General features: G+C 47.9%; 1 protein-coding gene across 1 annotated transcript in view; it reads left to right on the top strand.

Moving 5' to 3' along the window:
* Nucleotides 1–23,688, top strand: part of LOC138253616 (extracellular matrix organizing protein FRAS1-like) — a 241,936-nt gene that overhangs the window by 157,349 nt on the left and 60,899 nt on the right. Inside the window, exon 3 of the mRNA XM_069205797.1 lies at nt 12,806–12,913. Within this exon, the coding sequence (XP_069061898.1) occupies nt 12,806–12,913 (108 nt within the window). The remainder of the gene's footprint in view (nt 1–12,805; nt 12,914–23,688) is intronic.

The following is a 23,688-nucleotide window of genomic DNA, read 5'->3' as shown; positions in this document are numbered from 1 at the left end:
GGTTATACAAGCCATGTATCCGACACAAAAAATACATGCAAAGATGGTATTAAAACTCCTAGGCATGATGTCTTCATGCATAGCCATTGTCCCAAACGCAAGACTGCACATGAGGCCCTTACAACAGTGCCTAGCATCGCAATGGTCACAGGCACAGGGTCACCTTCTAGATCTGGTGTTGATAAACCGCCAAACATACATCTCGCTTCTATGGTGGGACAGTATAAATTTAAACAAAGGGCGGCCTTTCCAAGACCCAGTGCCACAATACGTGATAACAACAGATGCTTCCATGACAGGGTGGGGAGCACACCTCAATCAACACAGCATCCAAGGACAATGGGACGTACATCAAACGAAGCTGCATATAAATCACCTCGAATTGTTAGCAGTATTCCTAGCGTTGAAAGCATTTCAACCCATCATAACCCACAAATACATTCTTGTCAAAACAGACAACATGACAACAATGTATTATCTAAACAAACAGGGGGGAACACACTCGACACAGCTGTGCCTCCTGGCACAAAAGATATGGCAATGGGCAATTCACAACCACATTCGCCTAATAGCACAGTTTATTCCAGGGATCCAGAATCAACTAGCAGACAACCTCTCTCGAGATCACCAACAAGTCCACGAATGCGATATTCACCCCCAAGTTCTAAACACTTACTTCCACATTTGGGGAACACCTCAAATAGACCTATTTGCAACAAAGGAGAACGCAAAATGCCAAAACTTCGCATCCAGGTACCCACACAGGCAGTCTCAAGGCAATGCTCTATGGATGAATTGGTCAGGGATATTTGCATACGCTTTTCCCCCTCTCCCTCTCCTTCCATATCTAGTAAACAAATTGAGTCAAAACAAACTCAAACTCATACTAATAGCACCAACATGGGCAAGACAACCCTGGTACACAACACTACTAGACATGTCAGTAGTACCCCATGTCAAGCTACCCAACAGGCCAGATCTGCTAACACAACACAAACAACAGATCAGGCATCCAAACCCAGCATCGCTGAATCTAGCAATCTGGCTCCTGAAATCCTAGAATTCGGACATTTAAACCTCACCCAAGAATGTATGGAGGTCATAAAACAGGCTAGAAGGCCATCCACTAGACACTGCTATGCAAGTAAATGGAAAAGGTTTGTTTGCTACTGCCATAGTAATCAAGTTCAACCATTACATGCATCTCCAAAGGATGTAGTAGGATACTTACTACATTTGCAGAAATCAAATCTGGCCTTCTCTTCCATAAAGATACACCTCGCGGCAATTTCTGCATACCTGCAGATTACCCATTCAACTTTACTATTTAGGATACCTGTCATTAAAGCGTTTATGGAAGGCCTAAAAAGAATTATACCACCAAGAACACCACCTGTTCCTTCATGGAACCTCAACATCGTCTTAACAAGACTCATGGGTCCACCTTTCGAACCCATGCATTCTTGCGAAATGCAATTCTTAACGTGGAAGGTTGCATTTCTCGTTGCCATTACATCTCTAAGAAGAGTAAGCGAAATTCAAGCGTTTACTATACAGGAACCTTTTATTCAAATACACAAAAATAAGGTAGTTCTAAGAACTAATCCTAAATTTTTACCAAAAGTTATTTCACCGTTCCACTTAAATCAAACAGTAGAACTACCAGTGTTCTTTCCACAGCCAGACTCAGTAGCTGAAAGGGCACTACATACATTAGACTTCAGAAGAGCACTAATGTACTACATTGACAGAACAAAACTAATTAGGAAAACAAAACAACTGTTTATTGCATTTCAAAAACCTCATACAGGAAACCCAATATCAAAACAGGGTATAGCCAGATGGATAGTTAAGTGTATCCAAACCTGCTACCTTAAAGCAAAGAGAGAGCTGCCCATTACACCAAAGGCACACTCAACCAGAAAGAAAGGCGCTACCATGGCCTTCCTAGGAAATATTCCAATGAACGAAATATGTAAGGCAGCCACATGGTCTACGCCTCACACATTTACTAAGCACTACTGTGTAGACGTGCTATCCGCACAACAAGCCACAGTAGGTCAAGCCGTACTAAGAACTTTATTTCAAACTACTTCCACTCCTACAGGCTGAGCCACCGCTTTTGGGGAGATAACTGCTTACTAGTCTATGCACAGCATGTGTATCTGCAGCTACACATGCCACCGAACTGAAAATGTCACTTACCCAGTGTACATCTGTTCGTGGCATTAGTCGCTGCAGATTCATATGCGCCCACCCGCCTCCCCGGGAGCCTGTAGCCGTTTGGAAGTAATCTTCAACATTTGTACATTTGTAAATATATTACTTAAACTTTATTTTGTACATACTTATTCATTCCATTGCATGGGCACTATTACTAACATACACAACTCCTACCTCACCCTCTGCGGGGAAAACAATCTAAGATGGAGTCGACGCCCATGCACAATGGAAACAAAGGAGGAGGAGTCCCTCGGTCTCGTGACTCGAAAAGACTTCTTCGAAGAAAAACAACTTGTAACACTCCGACCCAACACCAGACGGCGGACTATGCGCAGCATGTGAATCTGCAGCGACTAATGCCACGAACAGATGTACACTGGGTAAGTGACATTTTCAATATGGGCATTGCTTAAAAAGCAGCTTCAGATAGTTCATGTATCCTAGGTGTTTATATAGAAAAGACATTGCATGGCTTACAACTCCTTCTGTTAAGTTTTGCAGAGGGTGTCATGATATTTTAAAGCCATTAGCTAGTTCTAGAAAATAGTTTTTTGATATTGTGGGACATCAAAGCCTCATGTTTATTTCAGTAAAGGAAACTTATGTTTTGCAAATTCAGTAATCTGCCTGAAAGTGTAAATGTAAAAAAACCATTGTTTTAAACTGAGTGGTCATTTTATTTTAGAAAAAATAAACTATTAACATTTCACCTGGGGCTGAATGCACTTCAGTTGGTTGTTGCACTATTTGCTTGGGGTGTTCATACCTGCAAATGAGGATATATTTTGCTTTCCCACATGTAGTGCGAGCAAACCAGTTCTAAAAGCATACACCTCAGTGTAAAACTCTTTCAAACGAAGGTGTTTGCTTTTCGTTTACCAGGGTGATTGGGGAAAAACAAATAGTATGGAGTGTGTATTCCCAAAAATGTGTGCCTGTATATTATGCACACAAATCAGTAAGTGACATTTAAAAGACTATATATGTTTACACAGACACACATATTGCCCTTGGGAACAAATGTATTATTCATGGGAACCTTACAATTGCATGCCTACCAGTGCTTCATGATCAGAAATCAGTATGGTAACCTTGTAAACAAGCAGATTATGCATGAAATCAGGAGATCATGAATGCAAATCCACATGTATGGCTTTCAAACCAATGGGTTGTGCATTGAAACCAACAAGTATCTGAACTGAACAACTATGCATTTCTGTCAGTGTACACAAACAGCATATAATGCTTTCAAACAAATAGGCTGCACATTTTAGCCAATATATTATGTGCACAAACTAGTACATTGCAAGAGTGATCCAGCACCAGTACATATAACGCAATATATTATGCATTTCATCCAATCATTACACATATGTACTAATGTGTTATGCATATAGTTGTAGGGTATGGATGAAAACTACAGAATTATCCATATGAACCAATTCATTAAGTTGGCAAACCAATAGAATTTGCATACAACCAGTGAACAAGTATACATTGTGTTAAATGTACACCAGAATTTACTGTCCATACACCAGTGCCTTACACAGATAAGGAGCGTGCTGTTTATATAAACCCATAGATTGGGAACATAAAATGATCTATTGTGTTTAATAATAATGCTCACTTTGAACTGTATGACTTCTTCTGATGTTCCATTTGTTAACTTTACATTGACCAATATATCTGATAGAGACTTCTCGTTGCAGATTCCTTACCTAGAATTTTCCCCCAGGCGTCAGACTGGATCCGGAAATTTTTTCTTCGAGCAATACCCTTGCGCGTCGGTAGGTGGCTTCAGTTGACTCCGTAGGCGTCGTGGTCGCCATGATGACATCGGGAGTAGTACATAGATGCCGCCCTCGTGCAGTGACGGCAGTTCTTTTCTTTCCGCGCCACTGGTTGATCCGAGAGAGAGCTACCCTCGGCTATTTTTTGAACGAATTTGACCGTTTTGACGATTAATTTTTGGCGAGACCTTTGGTGCGTCGAGGGTGTCCCCGAAGACCGGGTTCAAGCTGTGCGAGGACTGCCACCGCATGATGTCAGTGACGGACCCTCATCGTGTCTGTCTGTGGTGCCTTGAGCGTGACCACGACCCAAAGTCGTGCTCCAAATGCCGGGCGATGCATCCGAAGGCTTTGAGGAAGCAGTCCCTAAAGCTGATGGTGGCCCGGCACTCGACTGCGTAGGTCCCGATCTAGCTCGAGAGGAAGGTCTGGAGATTGCTCGTGGAGCCACCACCACTCGTCTTCTTCTAAATCTTCGGGTCAAGGTAAGAAGAAGTCGAAGAAGTCCCATCGCTCTCCGACTTCACCCCGTCGCTCGGTCGACGCGATGTGGAATGAGCGTCCACGAAGTAGGCCTCCGTCCTCGGAGCCTACGTCTGGGTCAGCTCTGCGCTTCCCCGAGTTTGCCGGAGCAACCCACGCCCAACTCAAAGAGTTCTACGAGGCCATGTGCCTCAACTTCCGGCGTGCCGACTGGAGGAGGCTGCCCTGGCTTATAGTGGGTACCTTGTGGTACTTACACCCTGTGCCAGGTCCAGTTATCCCTTATTAGTAGAATAGAGGTGTTTCTAGCAGCTTAGGCTGATAGAAGGTAGCTATGGCAAAGCTTAGGCTGAACTAGGAGACATGCAAAGCTCCTACTATACCACTTATATCATATGCACAATATCATGAGAAAACACAATACACAGATATACTAAAAATAAAGGTACTTTATTTTTAGGACAAGATGCCAAAAGTATCTCAGTGAGTACCCTCAGTAAGAAGGTAAGTAATATACACAAGTTATATGTACACAAACCCAAAACAGGTAAGTAAGAGTAAGAAAAGTAATGCAAACAGTGTAGAATTTCAATAGGATGCAATAGGCAAACATAGATCTAGGGGCAACACAAACCATTTACTCCAAAAGTGGAATGCGAATCACGAATAGACCCCAGACCTATGGGAGCTTGTAGAGGGTTGCTGGGACTGAACAGTCAGGGTGTCCAAGATACCCCACCCCAAGACCCTGAAAAGTAGGAGTAAAGTACACCTACTACCCCAAAAGGACACAATAGTCATGATAGGGGGATTCTGCAAGAACCACAAACACCACCAAAGCACTGAAGACGGATTCCTGGACCTGAGGACCTGCAAGGCAAGGGGACCAGGTCCAAGAGTCGCGATAGTGTCCAGGGGGGGGGCAGGAGCCCAGGAAACCCTATATGAAGGTTCAAGGAAGCTGCCTCCGGATGGAAGAAGCTTAGGATTCTGCAACACCGAAGAGAGCTAGGAACTTCTCCTTTGGATGGAAGATGTCCCACGGCGTGCTGAAGGTTGCACAAGTGTTCCCATGCAGAAATACCGTAAACAAGCCTTGCTAGCTGCAAGGGTCGCGTAGAGGTTTTTGGGTGCTGCTGGGGACCAGGAAGGACCAGGATGTCGCCCCTTGGAGGAGGAGACAGAGGGCGCGCTCAGCAACTCAGAGAGCCCCCACAGAAGTAGGAAGCACCTGCAGAAGTACCGGAGCAGGCACTTAGAAGATTTGTGAACCGGAGCTGGCTCAGAGTCACAAAGGAGGGTGCCACGACATCGGAGGCCAACTCAGCGGGTTGAGCACTGCAGGACGGAGTGCTGGGGACCCAGGCTAGGCTGTGCTCAAAGGAATCCTTGGAGTGCACAGAAGCCGGAGCAGCTGTAAATCACCGAGTAAACAGGTTTGCAGTCTAGAGTGGGGAGGCAAGGACTTACCTCCACCAGACATTCGGACTGAAGAATCACTGGACTGTGGGAGTCACTTGGATAGAGTTCCTGTGTTCCAGGGACCACGCTCGTCAGGATGAGAGTGGACCCAGAGGACCGGTGATGCAGTCTTTTGGTGCCTGAGTTAGCAGGGGGAAGATTCCGTCGACCCATGGGAGATTTCTTCTTGGCTTCCAGTGCAGTGTGAAGGCAGATGACATCCCAGAGCATGCACCACCAGGAAACAGTTAAGAAAGCCGGCAGGGTGAGGCGCTGCAATGTTGCTGGTAGTCGTCTTGCTACTTTGTTGCGGTTTTGCAGGCGTCCTGGAGCAGTCAGCGGTCGATCCTTGGCAGAAGTGGAAGAGGGAAGTGCAGAGGAACTCTGGTGCTCTTGCATTCGTTATCTGAAGAATTCCTGAGAGGAGAGACCCTAAATATCTAGAAAAGGAGGTTTGGCTACCAAGAGAGGTAAGAGCCTATCAGAGGGGGTTCTGATGTCACCTGCTGGCACTGGCCACTCAGAGCAGTCCAGTGTGCCCCCAACACCTCTGTTTCCAAGATGGCAGAGGTCTGGGACACACTGGAGGAGCTCTGGGTACCTCCCCTGGGAGGTACTGGTCAGGGGAGTGGTCACTCCCCTTTCCTTTGTCCACTTTCACACCAGAGCAGGGCTGGGGGATCCCTGAACCGGTGCAGACTGGCTTATGCAGAGATGGGCACCATCTGTGCCCATCAAAGCATTTCCAGAGGCTGGGGGAGGCTGCTCCTCCCCAGCCCTTCACACCTATTTCCAAAGGGAGAGGGTGTAACACCCTCTCTCAGAGGAAATCCTTTGTTATGCCTTCCTGGGCTGGGGCTGTCCAGACCCCAGGAGGGCAGAATCCTGTCTGAGGGGTTGGCAGCAGCTGCAGTGGAAACTGCCGGAAAGGCAGTTTGGCAGTACCTGGGTTCTGTGCTAGAGACCCGGGGGATCATGGAATTGTCCCCCTAATACCAGAATGGTATTGGGGTGACAATTCCTTGATGTTAGACATGTTACATGGCCATGTTCGAAGTTACCATTGTGACGCTATACATAGGTAGTGACCTATGTATAGTGCTCGCGTGTAATGGTGTCCCCGCACTCACAAAGTCCGGGGAATTTGCCCTGAACAATGTGGGGGCACCTTGGCTAGTGCCAGGGTGCCCACACACTAAGTAACTTTGCACCTAACCTTTACCAGGTAAAGGATAGACATATAGGTGACTTGTAAGTTACTTAAGTGTAGTGGTAAATGACTGTGAAATAACGTGGACGTTATTTCACTCAGGCTGCAGTGGCAGGCCTGTGTAAGAATTGTCTGAGCTCCCTATGGGTGGCAACCCCAATACCGTGGGTACCTAAGTACCATATACAAGGGAATTATATGGGTGTACCAGTGTGCCAATGAGAATTGGTAAATTTAGTCACTAGCCTGCAGTGACAAATTTAGAAAGCAGAGAGAGCCTAAACACTGAGGTTCTGGTTAGCAGAGCCTCAGTGATACAGTTAGGCACCACACAGGGAACACATACTGGGCACATAATATGAGCACTGGAGTCCTGCCTAGCAGGATCCCAGTGACACAGGGGCTAAAACATACATACATACAGTGAAAATGGGGGTAACATGCCAGGCAAGATGGTACTTTCCTACACCGACCCTGATACGGCGCCTTCGGGCCCAAGGGGCTTGGCTGAGGGACCTTAGGGTTCGGCACCAGCGGCTTCGGCCCCGGCCACCAAGGTCGCCTCCGGATCCATGCGTGGATCCCCACCGACGCCGGTCGCACAGTCGAGACCTTCCCCGGCGCCAGGTCGTTTAGCGACCCTCATGACGTCGGTAGTGCCCAATTATCGACGTCGACCCGATTCTCATTCCCGACGACTCGGAGTCGGAACAGCGTCGGCTGACGCCGCCATCGGCTTCGGTGGGTCCTATTCGCCTGAGGTCAGATTCTGACCCATTTTCCTATGGGTATGAATATGGGAAGGAATTGGAGGTGTCCCTGGACCCTTATGAATACCAGGAAGACCCTACTATGGACTGGGCACAGGACTTGGGCGAAGCCAGTGGTCTTGATACTTCTCCTGACTATGGCATACTGTCTCCTCCTACCGTGGCTACGGCAGAGGGAGCTTCCTATTGTGTGGTGGTTAGTACGGCGGCTAAGGTCCTTGGCCTTGAGCTACCTACTGTCAAAATCAGGTCTCACCTCCTGACGGAGGTGCTTCAGCCTGGGGCTTCTACATCTGAACCCCTTCTCCCATTTAATGAAGCCCCCACTGACGTCCTTTTGGGTACGTGGTCCAAACCCAACACAGGGGTTCCTATGAACAGGACGATCGCTCGCCGCCATCGGCCTGCGCCGAATGACCCTAAGTTCCTGTCCCAACATCCTACACCTGAGTCTTGTTATCCAGGTGTCCTCTTCATCGGCGCGTTCCCTTCCGCACCCCCGGATAGGGAATCCAAAAGGCTGGAACAGTTTGGTAAGAAGTTTTCTTCCTCCAGCCTCATGCTGCGGTCCTTGAACACCGCATACTTTTTGGGCTGTTATTCCCACTCCCTGTGGGATACGGTTGCGCATATCCTGCCGCAGATACCGGAGGAGGCCTGTGCTATAATCTCCCAAGCAGTCAAAGACGGGAGAGACTCTGCGAAGTTTCACCATCCGTTGTGGGCTGGATACAACCAACTCTCTGGGCAGATCGGTTGCTACGACAGTGGCCTTACAGCGCCATGCCTGGTTACGTACTTCTGGTTTCTCGGGGGATGTCCCTCATGGACATGCCCTTTGATGGCACCCGTCTCTTCGGAGACAAAGCGGGCTCGACCTTGGAGCGGTTCAAGGAGTCCAGGGCTACGGCTCTATCCCTTTGCCTTTCTGCCGCCACACGCCCCCCACAGTCCGCCTTTTGTGGCCACGGAAGGGGCGCCCTGTGGCGTCCTCAACCCAGCCACCTGGCCATGCACACTAGACAGCCTATGCATGTCAGGTGGCATGGAATCCCACGTGGTCATGGGTCAGGAAACCAGAGGTCTATCCAGTCGGCCCCTGCAGCAGCCTCCAAACCTTCCTAGTCTGTCCCCTCACTCCCACCCATTTGTTGGCAGAATCCACCATCACCTGCCCCACTGGGAACATATCACCACGGACAGGTAGGTTTTGCAAATCATTCAGAAGGGCTACTCCCTCCCTTTCGAATCCGCACCACCACAGATGCCACCATCTTTCCATCCCCTTTCGGAGGATCATTTGGTGCTTCTCCGCCAGGAATTCGCGGCTCTTTGGCCAAGGGAGCTATAGAAAGGGTCCCTGTGACAGAAGTAGGTCGTGGTTGTTATTCCCACTACTTTCTGATTCCAAAGAAGGACAAAGGCTTGTCCCCTATCCTAGATCTTCGGGACGTGAACTACTTCCTCAAGAAGGAGAAGTTCAAAATGCTCACCCTGGCTCAGGTTCTGTCTGCCTTAGACCCAGAAGACTGGATGGTAGTGTTGGACTTGCAGGACACTTATTTCCACATCCCCATCCTGCCAGCCCACTGACGTTACCTACGATTACCAGTGCCCCTCGGGTGTTCACGAAAGTGATGGTGGTGGTTGCAGCTCATCTGCGCAGGTTAGGGGTCTCAGTCTTACCCTACCAAGACGACTGGCTGTTGAAGGCGCCTTCTCCCCAGACAGTGGTCTCACACCTCCAGACTACGGCGAACCTCCTGCACCAGCTGGGGTTCACTATCAACGTGCCGAAGTCACACCCGACTACCTCTCAGACGCTCCCTTTCATCTGGGCAGTTCTGGACACAGTGTGGTTTCGTGCTTATTCTCCCCATAAGCGAGTCCAAGACATTCAGGCTATGATTCCGATCTTTCCGCCTTGGGATTCGGTGAGAGAGACTCTGAGGCTGCTGGGCCTCTTGGCCTCCTGCATCCTGCTAGTAGCACATGCCAGGTGGCATATGCGGGCTCTGCAGAGGGACTTGAAGTTCCAGTGGGCGCAGCATCAGGGGAATCTTTCCGACATGGTCCAGATCTCGGAGGGGACTGCAAAAGACCTGCATTGGTGGCTTTCGAATCCCAATTGGGTCAAAGGCAGATCCTCTCCCTTCCCCAACCAGATCTCTCAATAGTGACATATGCGTCGCTTCTGGGTTGGGGCAGCAACATGAGAGAAGTGGAGATCAGAGGCTTCTGGTCTCCAGCGGAGTTGGGACTCCACATCAACATGCTGGAGCTCCGAGCAGTCAGACTTGCGTTGAAAGCATTCCTTCCCCCTCTCAAAGGGAAAGTGGTGCAGGTGTTCACGGACAACACTACTGCCATGTGGTACTCCAACAAACAAGACGGGGTAGGGTCCTGGACCCTGTGTCAGGAGGCACTACGCCTCTGGACACGGCTGGAACATCAGGGCATTACCCTGATGGTTCAACATCTGGCAGGCTCTCAACACCAGAGCAGACAAACTCAGCCGCTGACGCACTGTTGATCGCGAATGGCGTCTCCATCCGGAGGTGGCGCAAGGTCTTTCTCAAGTGGGGAGAGCCTTGGTTAGATCTGTTTGCCTCCGCAGAGAACGCACAATTTCAGCTATTTTGTGTGTTGGAGTTTCCAAGGCGGCACTCGCTCGGAGACGCTTTTAGTCTTGAGTGGAACTCTGGCCTCCTTGATGCTTTCCCGCCTATCTCTCTTCTGCCCAGAGTTCTCAAGAAGATCAAGAGCGACTGGGCCCAAGTTATCTTGGTGGCTCTGGACTGACCTCGAAGAGTGTGGTATCCTGAGCTACTGAGCATGTCCATCGATCCTCCACTCTGACTGCCTCTTCGGGTGGATCTTCTGTCGCAGCAGCAGGGGACAGTCCTCCACCCGAACCTGTCCAACCTCCTCCTTTATGCGTGGAGATTGAGCGGCAACAGTTGACGGCATTTGCCCTTCCACCCGAAGTCTGCAATGTTATCTTGGCAGCCAGGCGTCCCTCGACTAAAACTGTATACGCCTGTCGTTGGAATAAAGTTGTGGCATGGTGCACCAACAAATCTGTTGACCCACTATCTGCCCCTCTTTCAGAGGTTCTTCTATTCATTCTTTCCTTAGCCCAGCAGGGATCTGCATTGGGTGCCCTAAAGGGGTATCTGTCTGCCATTTCCTCCTTTCTAAGGCTTCCCGATCAGCCCTCACTCTTTGAATCTCCTCTTGTGAGTAGATTCTCAAAGGGGCTCACCCACTTACTTCCTCTCACTCACTTCAACATGCCTCAGTGGGATCTTAATCTTGTGCCTACTTTCTTGATGTGTACTCCCTTTGAGCCTATGCATAATCGTCCCTTACGGCTCCTCACATTCAAAACTGTCTTTCTCATCGCCATCACCTCTGCTCGCAGGGTGAGTGAGCTTTAGGCCCTTTCTTCAAAACCTCTGTACTTGTCTGTGCACCCGACAAAGTAGTGTTACGCACCAGAGCTTCCTTCCTTCCTAAGGTGGTTACACCGTTTCATGTAGGCCAGTCCATCACTTTGCATACCTTCTACGCACCCCCACATCCTTCCCATGAGGAGGAGAGACTCCACCGTCTGGACCCAAAAAGAGCATTGGTGTTCTATCTCATTCGTACTAAAGACTTCCATGTGGACGATCAACTCTTTGTTGGCTATGTGGGTGCGAAGAAAGGGAAGGCGGTGCAGAAACTTACCATCTCTCGATGGGTGCTTCTTTGCATCAAAATGTGCTACGCTTTGGCGAAAAAGCAACCGCCTGACGGCTTGCGGGCTCATTCTACCAGGGCCACTGCTGCATCCACTGCGTTAGCACGCGGAGTTCCTGTCCTGGATATCTGTCTGGCAGCTACGTGGGCCTCTCTGCACACGTTTGCTAAGCATTACTGCCTGGACAGTCAGGTCTGTTGGGACGGCTACTTTGGTCGTTCGGTCCTGCAGGACTTTCTAGTATGATCTTAGTTCGCAGCCCACCACTGAGGATGGCATTGCTTGGGTATCTATTCTAAGGTAAGGAATCTGCAACTAGAAGTCTCTATCAGATGTACAAGTTACTTACCTTCGGTAACGAAATATCTGGTAGAGACATATTCTAGTTGCAGATTTCTTACTGTCCACCCATCCTCCCCGCTTGCGAACTGATTTCTAGGGACAGGGATTCCCCCCTTTCAGGTCCTTAGCTCTGGCGCATCAATATCAGTGTTCTTAGCGGCTCTGCGCTCTGGCGTGGAAAGTCGTTAAAAGAAACTGATCTCACTGTGCGAGGGCGGCGTCTGTACTACTCCCGACGTCATCACGGCGACCACGACGCCTGCGGAGTCGACCGACACACCTACCGACGAGCAAGGGTGTTGCTCGAAGAAAAAAATCTCCGGATCCAGTCTGACGCCTGGGGGAAAATACTAAGGTAAAGAATCTGCAACTAGAATATGTCTCTACCAGATATTTTGTTACCGAAGGTAAGTAACTTGTACATTAATTCCTCAAACCAATGTTGCTGTATACCAACCATTAGGGGGCATGCAAACGAATTAAACTTGTCTCAAACAGGACAAGTATACGCAAAAACTAATCCAGTATGTTTGTTACTTGAACCAGTGTCCTTGCTCTGTGAAACACTATAGTTGGTAGCAGTATGTGTCACATATGAGGTAATTACATTTTGGGCTGTTAAGCATGTCACATATGATTGTTTATCATACATTGATGAAAGGTGAATTTATAGCGTCAGTTCAGAGACATCTAGTGGCTAAGCTAAATCTGCTCACCCAGGAAAGATTCGCTTGAAAATTGTGCATCTTACAAATGGTTCCTTTGTCTGTTGACCATGCAGGTATTCAAACAGACAGTGTGCTCTCAGCCAGGCTCCAGATTATAAGGATCTACATCCGCGAGGACGGCCGACTTGTCATCGAGTTCAAAACGCATGCGAAATACAGAGGTACTCTAATGAGCCATAGCGCAGTGCAAGTCTGGTAAAGCACATCCATGATGAACTGCTGTAGAGATCTTGGTCTTGTCAATAATTAGGGAGGGATATATGTATCTAATATTTCATATAAGACTATCCCATCAGTGAATGAGTTGGAAAAATGCCCTACTGCCATTTATAATATGTTATTATAAAAAAAAGAGGAATCTAGTAAAATAGAGGCAAATCAAATAGTCATTAGCTACATATAGTTCAATAATAAAAAATGACAGTATGTAAAGGTTCAAAATTGTTATCAGATTTTCATAAACTAATTCTTAAAATTATTTTCATAATCATTTCACCCCCTTCTGGTATCAGTTCATTAAAGTTTTTCTGATTACGTGACAACTGCACATAACTGCAGTAAAGAAAATGTGAAAAATACCCTCACACCCTTTAGCACACGTTGAGGCTGTAGCGTGTTCATTATTGTGAACTGGATACTGTATTTTAAAGCACTTAAGTGTAAGCTATGTGCACAATCGCTCTCTGTGCAGAATTGGTGGGGTAGGTGGAGACTTTAAGGGTAAGGTTACTAGATTACTCCATTGCACATTGACACTTATTTTAGTTTGAGGCTTTTGTCTGCATAGTCATCGAATTCTGGCAATTGTAATCTTTGTTCCATTTAGTGAAACTGATTCGACAGTCACCCATTTAGACAGGAGGAACATTATCCTAAGGGAACGGTCTCGCTTTATCGTCAGGTGTATTCCTTTAGCTATTTTCCTGCAGTTTCCTTTGAGTTTGTGAAGCCATTTTCTGTGATCGTCAGATCAAAAGCCATATGATGCCTATTCCTATGACATAATTATTAAACCAATTACTACTTTTGATACCTGGCAAGCCATAGCTCCTTTTGGTCAAAAAAAGTTTGCAAGTATGTGATTGTGTTTCACGGGCCTCACTGGTTCAGGCCCACCATGTCTGACTGTTCGCTAAAGAAAGCAATCTTTATTTTATTTTTTGTTCAAAGTTAATGTATGGCTGAGTAGGCTCCCCGGAATGGGTATACCTTGCGTTGGTCCAAGGTTGAGCCTGAAGGATTTTTAAAATGGCTAATCAGTACACATGGGCTTTTGAGATATGTTTAGATGCCCTTATTGAGGCTTTTATGAAGGTTATACAAGGGCTCAAGGAGGGCCTTTCTGTATCCATAAGGCATTCTACTCACCTGAGAAAAGACGGTTTGATTCTGCGTGCTCCAAAGCTCGCAAAAGATTAAATATGTTATTACATAGGTCCCCTAGATGCAAGTCTGAGGTACAGGACTTCAAGGCTGAATATAAAAGGGCCGTGAAATAGAGGAAACAGCCTTGAGAGATAAAGCTTGACAATCAATGCATGTAGCAAACCGTAACAACGATAATACCACGTTTTGTCTCGTGGTCAGTTCTCCTTCATTAACAGAGAAGGAGTTTCCTAGGCTGGAGATAGCGATTTTAAAAGAGGAATGGATTGGTAATTTCTCCAGAATTTACTCAGTTTCATCTAATGAGTCAGAGGAGTCAAGGCAGACTATTGTTAACTCTGTAATTGACCGCTCACTTCTTAGCAACATTAATCTTTCTTTCAGTCTTGAAGATGTCATTAGGGCCATAAATGCTACTAAAGAGGGGGGAAGCTCTAGGACCAGATGGCATACTTGTGGATCTGTTTAAAGCTAATATCGCATTGTGGGGGGCTATACTAACCCTGGTATTCGGTGCATGTTGTAGCATAGGCTTTTTACCAACTTTGGCAGCGTCCATTATAGTCTCTATTTATTTAAAAAAAAAAAAAAAAGTGAGTCTTAATCCTGCATGCTATTGGCTGATCTCCTTACTCAATTTGTTAGTGAAGATAGCCAATCGTATAATTTTGAACCGATTACAGGACTGGACAGAATCAAATGAAATCCTTTCTGATTTACTGACTTTAGTGCTGGAGTAGGGACCACTGAGCAGGGATTGCATTTAAGCTCCCTAATTAAGAAGTATACTAAGATTGAAAGTGAGAACATTTACTTGGCGTTTGTAGACCTTTTATCTGCTTTTGCTTGTGTCAGCCATGCCAAGCTGTGGAACATAGCAGATCTTGGGGAGGAGACGTCCATTATACGATTCCTAAGGAAGCTACACTTAGGAAGCAAGGCCAATGTTCATTATGGTAATAGGGGAGAGAGTCCGCAGGCCCTCGGTGTAAAGAGAAAGGTAAGGCCGGACTGTGTACTCGCTCCATTTCTATTTTTTCTATATATAAGTAGTTTAGGGAGCAATTTAGTAAATGTAAGGATCTCCCACAAATTTGCCATCGCCCCATACCATCCCCGCTTTAAAAAAACAAAAAAAAAAACAGCTTTATTGATTTTATTGCTGAACAAAAAGCCAACACAGCATAACACCACTGGCCACAATACACCTCCTTCGACTGAGCACTACACAGATAAATCGTTTGCACTGGACTTACGATCCCCATATAATCTCCATAAAGTCTTAGGTGTGCTACGCCCCGCTCACACCTAGGGATCACGCCCCCAAGTCTTCCTCCCAGGATCTCCTCCATCTCACCCACTCATACTTAGCCGGACAACCCCGTGCTTCATACACCAGTTTTTCTTGGGAGGTGCACCAGTCCATCCCTCGGCGCCACTTCGCCAGCGCAGGGGCCGACTCCGCTCTCCAGCCTGAGGCAATGTCCCTTTTGGCCACCAAACAAGCCATTCCTACAAAAGTGCACTCTGCCCTGTTAGAGCCCACTCCCTGGAGAACCCACAGCAGGACGGGTAGGGGGGCGGGCTCTATCTCGTCCCACAAATCCCTGGACACCTCCGCTAACACTGCGCACCAGTAGGCAACGATCTCTGGGCATGTCCACACCATATGAGAAACATCTGCAGACGGGCACTCACACCGTGGGCACTCCGCTTGCTGCCTAAGGTCAGCTGCGTGCAGCCTTTCAGGTGAGAGGTATGCTGCGTGAAGAAAATAAGTCTGCACCAATCTCAGTCGTGAGGACATAGTCAACAGTCTTGGGGCCATCAGGGCGTCTCTCCAGTCCACCTCCGTCATCGGACCCACCCAGTGCTCCCATCTAGCATGAAGCTTGTCAAGTGGCTGCGATATATTAGTGGTCAACATGTGGTATATACGCGAACCTCCCGCCCCCCTTTGCTGAGGTGTCCCATAAGTGTCTTGGTTTCCACAGGACTGAATTCTGGGATAACCGACCCTGGCTGAAGGTGCACCTGAAGGGCATGACAGAGCTGCAAGTATTTATGGAACTGGGTCTGGCTGAGCGAGAATTGCTGTTGAAGTTCCTGGAAGGACCGCATGTGTGTACCTGCCCAGATGTCTCCGAGTGACGATATTCCGATAAGATCCCCACCTATGGAACCCCCGGAGCGTCGAGACCTCCCTTAGCCAGCACCCTGCCACAATGGGGTTTGTTGGGTAAGCCGACGCTGCGCAGCCCTCCACCCTGTAAGCACCCCCTTTGTCACCTCAGGAATCCCACGGGACACAGGGGCCCCGTAGAGCATCCTGAACAAGTCAGGGAAACCGATGGACATGCGCTCCAGCTGATAGGCAGGGTCCGACCATCCATCCCCCAGCCAGTCGTTAATTACCAGCAGGTGCATCGCCAAGTGATAAAGGTGAAGGTTGGACATCCCCATTCCGGTTGGCCACGACCATCCCTCGACCAGGGGGTCCTCCCGAATTAGTTTCACCAGCAGCTCCATCGCCAGACCGAAGAGGAGCGGGGAGAGGGGACAACCCTGACGGATCCCCCTGCAAATGGGTAACTGATCCGAGACCACCCCATTAACTTGCACCCAGGCTGACTGGTAGAATAAAGGAGGCCCACTAAAGCACGGAACCGCGGCCCGAGACCCAACCTCGCAAGGACACAGAACACAGCGTAGGTACGACCAGTCTACCACATCGAATGCCTTTTCAAAGTCCACCAACAGAAGCGCCAGCGGAGGGGTGAGAAGGGCCCTGTGGGCCAGAGCTACGTGCAAGCGCCTAATACAGTGACGGGTACTTCTGGCAAGCATGAAACCGCACTGATCCTGGTGAACCAACGCAGGCAGCACCCTTTTCAATCTCCGGGCCAATACTGTGGAAAAAAATCTTGAGCTCTGTATTGAGGAGCGATATGGGGCGGTAAGCTGAGCAGTCCCGCGAGGGGGGCCTAGTCTTTGGGATCACCACGATAGTGGCCTCATCCAAGAACGAGGGGAAAGCCCTCTGTATTTTCGGCTTCCTCATACATTGCCAGAAGGTGGGGGGCCAGCGTATCCCGGAACCTCGTGTAATACTCAGTGGGGAACCCGTCCGGGCCGTGCGTCTTCCCCGTCGCCAGCTCCGTCATTGCTGCCTCAACGTCCTCTAGGCTGAGGGGCTCGTCAAGCTCACGCCTCTCCCCAGCGTAAACAGTGGGGAGGGTCACTTCCATTAACAATGGGACCTCAATCTCAGCGAGAGGTCTGGGCCGTTCTTTGCAGAGTCGCCGGGAATAGGCAGCAAAGCTCTGCGCAGGCGCCTTCGGGGTCCGCGAGACAGCACCTGATTCACAGACAATCTCTGGGACCACCCTGTCTACCATCGGTCTGGTTGCGATCCAGTGCAGGAGCTTGCCGTTTTTGTTCCCCCACCCGTACACGCGGGCTACGGAGGCTCGCCACATATGTTTCGCTGTCTCAAGCTGTAGGAAGTTGGCTCTGTATATACTATTTCAAAGTAAGAAATAGTGTGCACAGAGTCCAAGGGTTTCCCTTAGAGGTAAGATAGTGGCAAAAATAGATAATTCTAATGCTCTATTTTGTGGTAGTGTGGTCGAGCAGTAGGCTTATCAGAGGGTAGTGTTAAGCATTTGTTGTACACACACAGGCAATAAATGAGGAACACACACTCAGACGTACTCCAGGCCAATAGGTTTTTATATAGAAATATATTTTCTTAGTTTATTTTAAGAACCACAGGCTCAAGATTTACAAATAATACTTTAAATGAAAGGTATTTAACTCAGGTATTCTAGGAACGTTGAATAATCACAATAGCATGTACAGTTTTGACAAAAATGGCAATAAGCTATTTTAAAAGTGGACACTGCAAAAATCAACAGTTCCTGGGGGAGGTAAGTAATTGTTAAGTTCACAGAAAAGTAAAACACTTACAGGGTTCAGAGTTGGGTCCAAGGTAGCCCACCGTTGGGGGTTCAAGACAACCCCAAAGTTACCACACCAGCAGCTCAGGGCCGGTCAGGTGCAGAGGTCAAAAAGGTTCCCAAAACACATAGGCTTCAATGGAAACAGGGGTGCCCTGGTTCCAGCCTGCCAGCAGGTAAGTACCCATGTCTTCAGAGGGCAGACCAGGGGGTTATTGTAGGGCACCGGGGGGGGGACACAAGCAGGCACAGAAAGTACACCCTCAGCATCACAGGGGCGGCCGGGTGCAGCGTGCAAACAGGCGTCCGGTTTCAGATAGGAATCAATGGGGAGACCTGGGGGTCTCTTCAATGATGCAGGCAAGCAGAGGGGGGGGGGGGGGCCTCTGGGTAGCCACCACCTGGGCTAGGCAGAGGGTCACCTTGGGGGCTGCTCTTGCACTGGAGTTCGGTTCCTTCAGGTCCTGGGGGCTGCGGGTGCAGTGTTGGTTCCAGGCGTCGGGTTCCTTGTGGCAGGCAGTCGCGGTCAGGGGGAGCCTCTGGATTTCCTCTGCAGGCGATCCTGTGGGGGCTCAGGGGGGGGTCAACTCTGGCTACTCACGGGCTCGCAGTCGCCAGGGAGTCCTCCCTATAGTGTCAATTGTCTCATGAGGCAATATCTGGAATGTTGTTGCAAAATAGACATGCAGAGACGTGTCCTCAAAGAAAGAAACTGTAGCATTCTCTGTACGGCGTACAGCTTTTATTTCTCATAAATCTGTCATTAAATACATATATTTTTGCAACTACTACAGTTTTTCGCCTCTTTAGCTGTACATTACATTATTTACACAATGCTGGCATTACAGTTTTGTACGGAATGTTGCACGTTGTTTGTTTTCAAAGTAGAAGCTTTGGATTTGTGATAGATTACTCATGATCCCTCCCCAAAACCCACAAAGCACCAAGACAAAAACCCAACCTCATAAAGCTTTTTTTCTGCCATTGGGTTTGATGGGTTTTGGAGCTCCTGGATTATTCAGGCAAGTGAATCATCCCTAGTGAGTAAAGAAGACACCATATGAGGACACTGGTTCAGAATTGACCTAGTCCGGAGGGTTTTCTTGCAATTAGGTCTCATCACCATGACTTGTGGATGTCTAGGTTATGGAGAACACACAATTCCAGTTTTGCCCCAAAGAGGTTCCTGTGGTGAGACCAACATAGAGGGGCCCACAAGTGAATTCATCATCGTCATGACACTTTATTTCGGCTTATTTTAAAACTATAAAAGTATACATAATAGTGAAACAATTAATATAAGAAAATCAGCTAATACGCAGTACATATGAAATAGTGTTAAAAATTATATTAAGACGTGCTTTTAAGGTCTTCCTGTTAGTAGCTAGGAGGTATAGAAAGTGTGAGGAGCATTCATTAGATAGCAGCAAGTGACATTAAGACTTATACATCATCCTTTGGTGTACACTATCCCCTCTCTTCCAGTTTGCTGGAACTGATTCTCTAGGCCCACAATAAAAATCTGGAGACAGCAAACACCAGTCACTCCTTTGTGCCAAATCTCAATATTCTGCTTGCTTCCCAGTAGTGGGGAGTGCCCATAAGCTTACATACTAGGATGATCCATTTTTAGCAAGGGAAAATGTATGCTGGGCAGAAGAGTGATCAGTTGTCTCTTACTACATCGAACAAAATGGGCAATGCTGAGGTAGGGATCCTTTCTTGCCGCGTCTAAACTTTATAGAGAGGGGTTTGGCATGGAGAATGTGAATCCTATCGAGGAAGGGGTCGAAGCTGGGGCAGCATTTGTGGGACAGTAATTTCTGTGATGCTATTGGCTTTTTGCTTGTTCCAAGTTTGTTGCAGGGTGGATTCCCTAAAAGCTTGCTTTAGCTTGGGTAAGATTCCTCTCTTTAAGGTTTATGGTAAGTGCCACACCTGCTCCACCATGATGGCTTTGCATAGATATTTAATTTTGCTCAGTCGCAGAGTGTGTGCTTATCTGTCAGTGTTAAATAATTCTACCAGGGCGCACATACATGGTGTTAGTTCTGGAGCAGGCCACTATCACACCTAGTAGATCAAGGTTTCTAATAGTGCTACTTGGTCAATTCTGTTTACAACGAGATCAAATCGTAGAGGAATAAGGGGAGTGCTCTCAAGAATGTATTCTCAGTGTTTGTTAGTAGGGACAACTCAGCACCACCCCAAATATTTGCCCCATAGATGGCTCCTGCAAAAGCAGTGGCCCTATCAACCTCTAAAGCAGGTGTTATTGGTCCGCTCAATGTTGCCTTATATTTCCTGCCTGTGGCCAATGCCCACTGGTGAACTATAACCCTACTTTTTCCCACCTATGGGCCCCAGGACATGTCAGCGGGCCTAACTCCCAGATAGTCAAAGTACTTAACTCACCATAGGGACACCCCCTCCAACTGTACTCAGAGTCTAAAGGAACAGTGAGGGTTCAGTGCCATGAACTTTGATTTGGAGGGACTGACCTCAAGAGTCCTTGAGGCACACAAATTTGAAAAACTATCCAGCAAGGATTGGAGACCAGATGGTGTTCTTGAAATAAGGGGCTTCTTGTCCGCAAACATGAGAATTGGACAACTGGTTCATAGTGACTTGAAGGCATTGTGTCCGCACTGGGCCAACCAGTCTACTGCCCTATGGTTGTATAAGATGAATAGCATCGGGGCCAGCATGCATTCCTGATTGATCATTATCCTAGATGTAAGGTCTCCACCCAAGTTACACCTGACTTGGGCATGTGTCAGTATGTAGGATCTTAGGAATCCTTAGTAAATCGGCAGAAATTCCATATGAGTCCAGAACCATCCAAAGGTTTTCCATGGGGACCAAATTAAATGCTGCCCTTAGATAAAAAAAGGCAACATAGAGATGGTCCCATTTCATGGTGACATAATTCCAGCAAATCGCACTAAATTATAACTGCTGATCCAGGTTACTGAACCAGGACCTGAATCCAGCTTGACAACCTAAAAGGATTTGATTCTCAGTCATCCATGATTGCAGACTTTCAAGGAACTGTCTAAAAAAAGATTTTTTGGCTAATATCAAGGAGGTTGTTTGGCCTGTAGTTAGATGGCACATGCCTCCTCCCCTTCTTATAGTTTGGTACAGCGATGACTTCCTTCCATAATGAGGGGGGAAATCTCCTTGCTTAGCACAATAGCATTGCCCAAGACATTGAAGTACAGAACCAAGATCTCTGGTTGTGACGGGTAAAGATCCACGGGATGCCATTAGAACCTGGAGATTTTTCCCTCTTCATTAAGTTCAGGACAAGTGCAGTATCCAATAAACCAAAACCGAAGAGGGGGTTGTGTGTGTCAACAGAATCATGTGTTATGAAAGACAATGGGAGACCACTTCATCTTACATGGGTGGGCAATCCATCCTTCTATGGATGCAGCAACATATGCTTGATAGTCTGTTTTGGAGCAAGTCACTGGCTGGTTTGAATCCTTCCAGCCTTTAACATTTGTCCCAACCCTGGAATCTGTGGTGTGGGTTGCATGTACAGTGAGCCCCCGCAGAGTCTTATTCAGACACGCCCTATCCAGATTGCTGAAATGGGCTACCAGGCCTCTGGTTGTCTGTGATGTGAGACCCAGTGCTGTCAACTTCCAGAATTCTTTAGTGTTCCCCTTCTATAGTGCGGCAAGTAGTTCTCTTCCCCTTGCTCATTCTCCCAGGTTCTTTCAGCTTGTGTCAGGGCAGCCCTGTACTATCTCTATTGCCCCTTGATTCCCCCCACCCCCTTTTTTTTTCTTTTTTTTTTTTAATAACTGCTTCCAGCTGTACTGTTGTTGCCTGTCTACATTTGCTCAAGTACCATCCTGGGAGGTTTGTTAGATGTTACCCCTTCTGCCCACCTTGATGAAAAAAATGTTTGATGGCATGTGTGGCTGTAGATACACATGCTCAGCATTCTCCTGCCATGGTATGGTATGTTTGGTCTGGAGTGGTGCAAGATGTTTTTTCGAGTCGCAGGATCGAGTGACTCATCCTCTCGGCGCATGAGCATCAACTCCTTTGTTAGATTATTTTCTCCCGGCTGTCAGGTTCGGACTTGTCTCTTCACTCCTTCTTTCGACTCGCTCCGGTTCGAAATTTTTCTTTCCGTCTTCTCTTCAGCGGTATTGTTTAGACTGCACATTCCTATATAAGTCCTTGTCTCAAATCATGGGTCTGAGCACTGCCCTCTGGGGCGTTTTTTTCCCCTCTCGGGCCGACCTCACCACGTGGATCTGACCACTAAGCTAAGCTGATGGAACAACTGTTGTTTTGCTTCTGTCCTCAGTGCCACGCTAGATTTCTCCACACAGGCAAACATCTGGTGTGTGATCTATGCCTCTCCTTCAGTCACCAGGAAGCTACCTGTGACGCCTGTAGATCTTATCGATCAAAGATGCGTCAGGACTGAAGGTCGCATCAACTCAAAATGACTCCGGATGAAACCCAGTCACCTTTGGGGAGGAACATGCCCTTGAGGAACCTGAACAACAGGAGGAGGCTTTCTCTATCCAGCACTCCCACGTGCAATCGGACATCAAAAGCCACAAGGTTACATCTGTGCAACCCATGAGTACCGGGGGCCCCTTGATCGTCCCCCCCAAGACTATAAGAAAAACCCTTTCAGAGGTCGCTGGGCTGCCACAAGATAATGGCTGGATCTGAAAAGCAGTTTTGGCTGCCCTGCCCTCTGACGCAAAACAGCCAGGATAGAACCATCATCTTTGGCTTAGACTTCCAGCACCTCGGCCCGAGGCATAATTTTCATCTTGGTCTGAAAAACGGCTCAGAGCTGACAAGCTACCGTCCAACGAAATTGTGCCGACCGAAGACTTGAGTGCCGAAATCCACGGTTCCAAATACCGCGGAGCAGAGAGACTCTAGTCAGTCTTTGGCAACACCTTCTCCCATTGAACTTATTCTGGATATATGGACCCTCATCAGCACCGCCTCCATATTCAAGAGAGTACAGGACACATTGCTTTTCCTCCTGTACTTTTTAAGAAGCTCTGGACTCAACCTCCAAAGAAGGAAGGAAAAGGCTAACAGCCGACCTCACAAGCCTTCTCCACCTCCTCCTCCTGGTTCACCGGCTCCTCCTCCTCCACCCCTTTTTCTCCTTCACCGCCTCATTCACCTGCTCCAGGAGATTATGCCCCTCAAGGATCCCCTTTATATGTTGGAACATTTGGGTGGGACCCAGCATGAACCGGATCCATGGCACACCCCTCACCACCAGAGGATACGAGCGGGTGCTTTATACAATGTGGAACTACAGAGGGGCCCTATCGAACAGGACTTCCTGTTTGATACGCTCACATCTACTCATGAGGATATCCAGTTTCTCACATTGCTCCCTAACATGCTTTGTCATGCTGATGAAATTTTCAAGAAGCCCATCTGCCCTAGGGTTATCACCCATGGAGTATATAAGACTAATAAGCCTGCTACCTCATACCCATTATACATTAGATCACAGGTCCCTACAGGTTCCGCAGTAGCCACCACTGCACGAAAACGTGCCAGTAGCCAGGCCACAAGTGAATCTC

The sequence above is a fragment of the Pleurodeles waltl genome, chromosome 1_2 (genome assembly GCF_031143425.1).
Source record: "Pleurodeles waltl isolate 20211129_DDA chromosome 1_2, aPleWal1.hap1.20221129, whole genome shotgun sequence".
Classification (NCBI taxonomy): domain Eukaryota; kingdom Metazoa; phylum Chordata; class Amphibia; order Caudata; family Salamandridae; genus Pleurodeles; species Pleurodeles waltl.
Note: the sequence above shows the minus strand (reverse complement) of the source record. Positions and strands in the feature narration are given on the sequence as shown.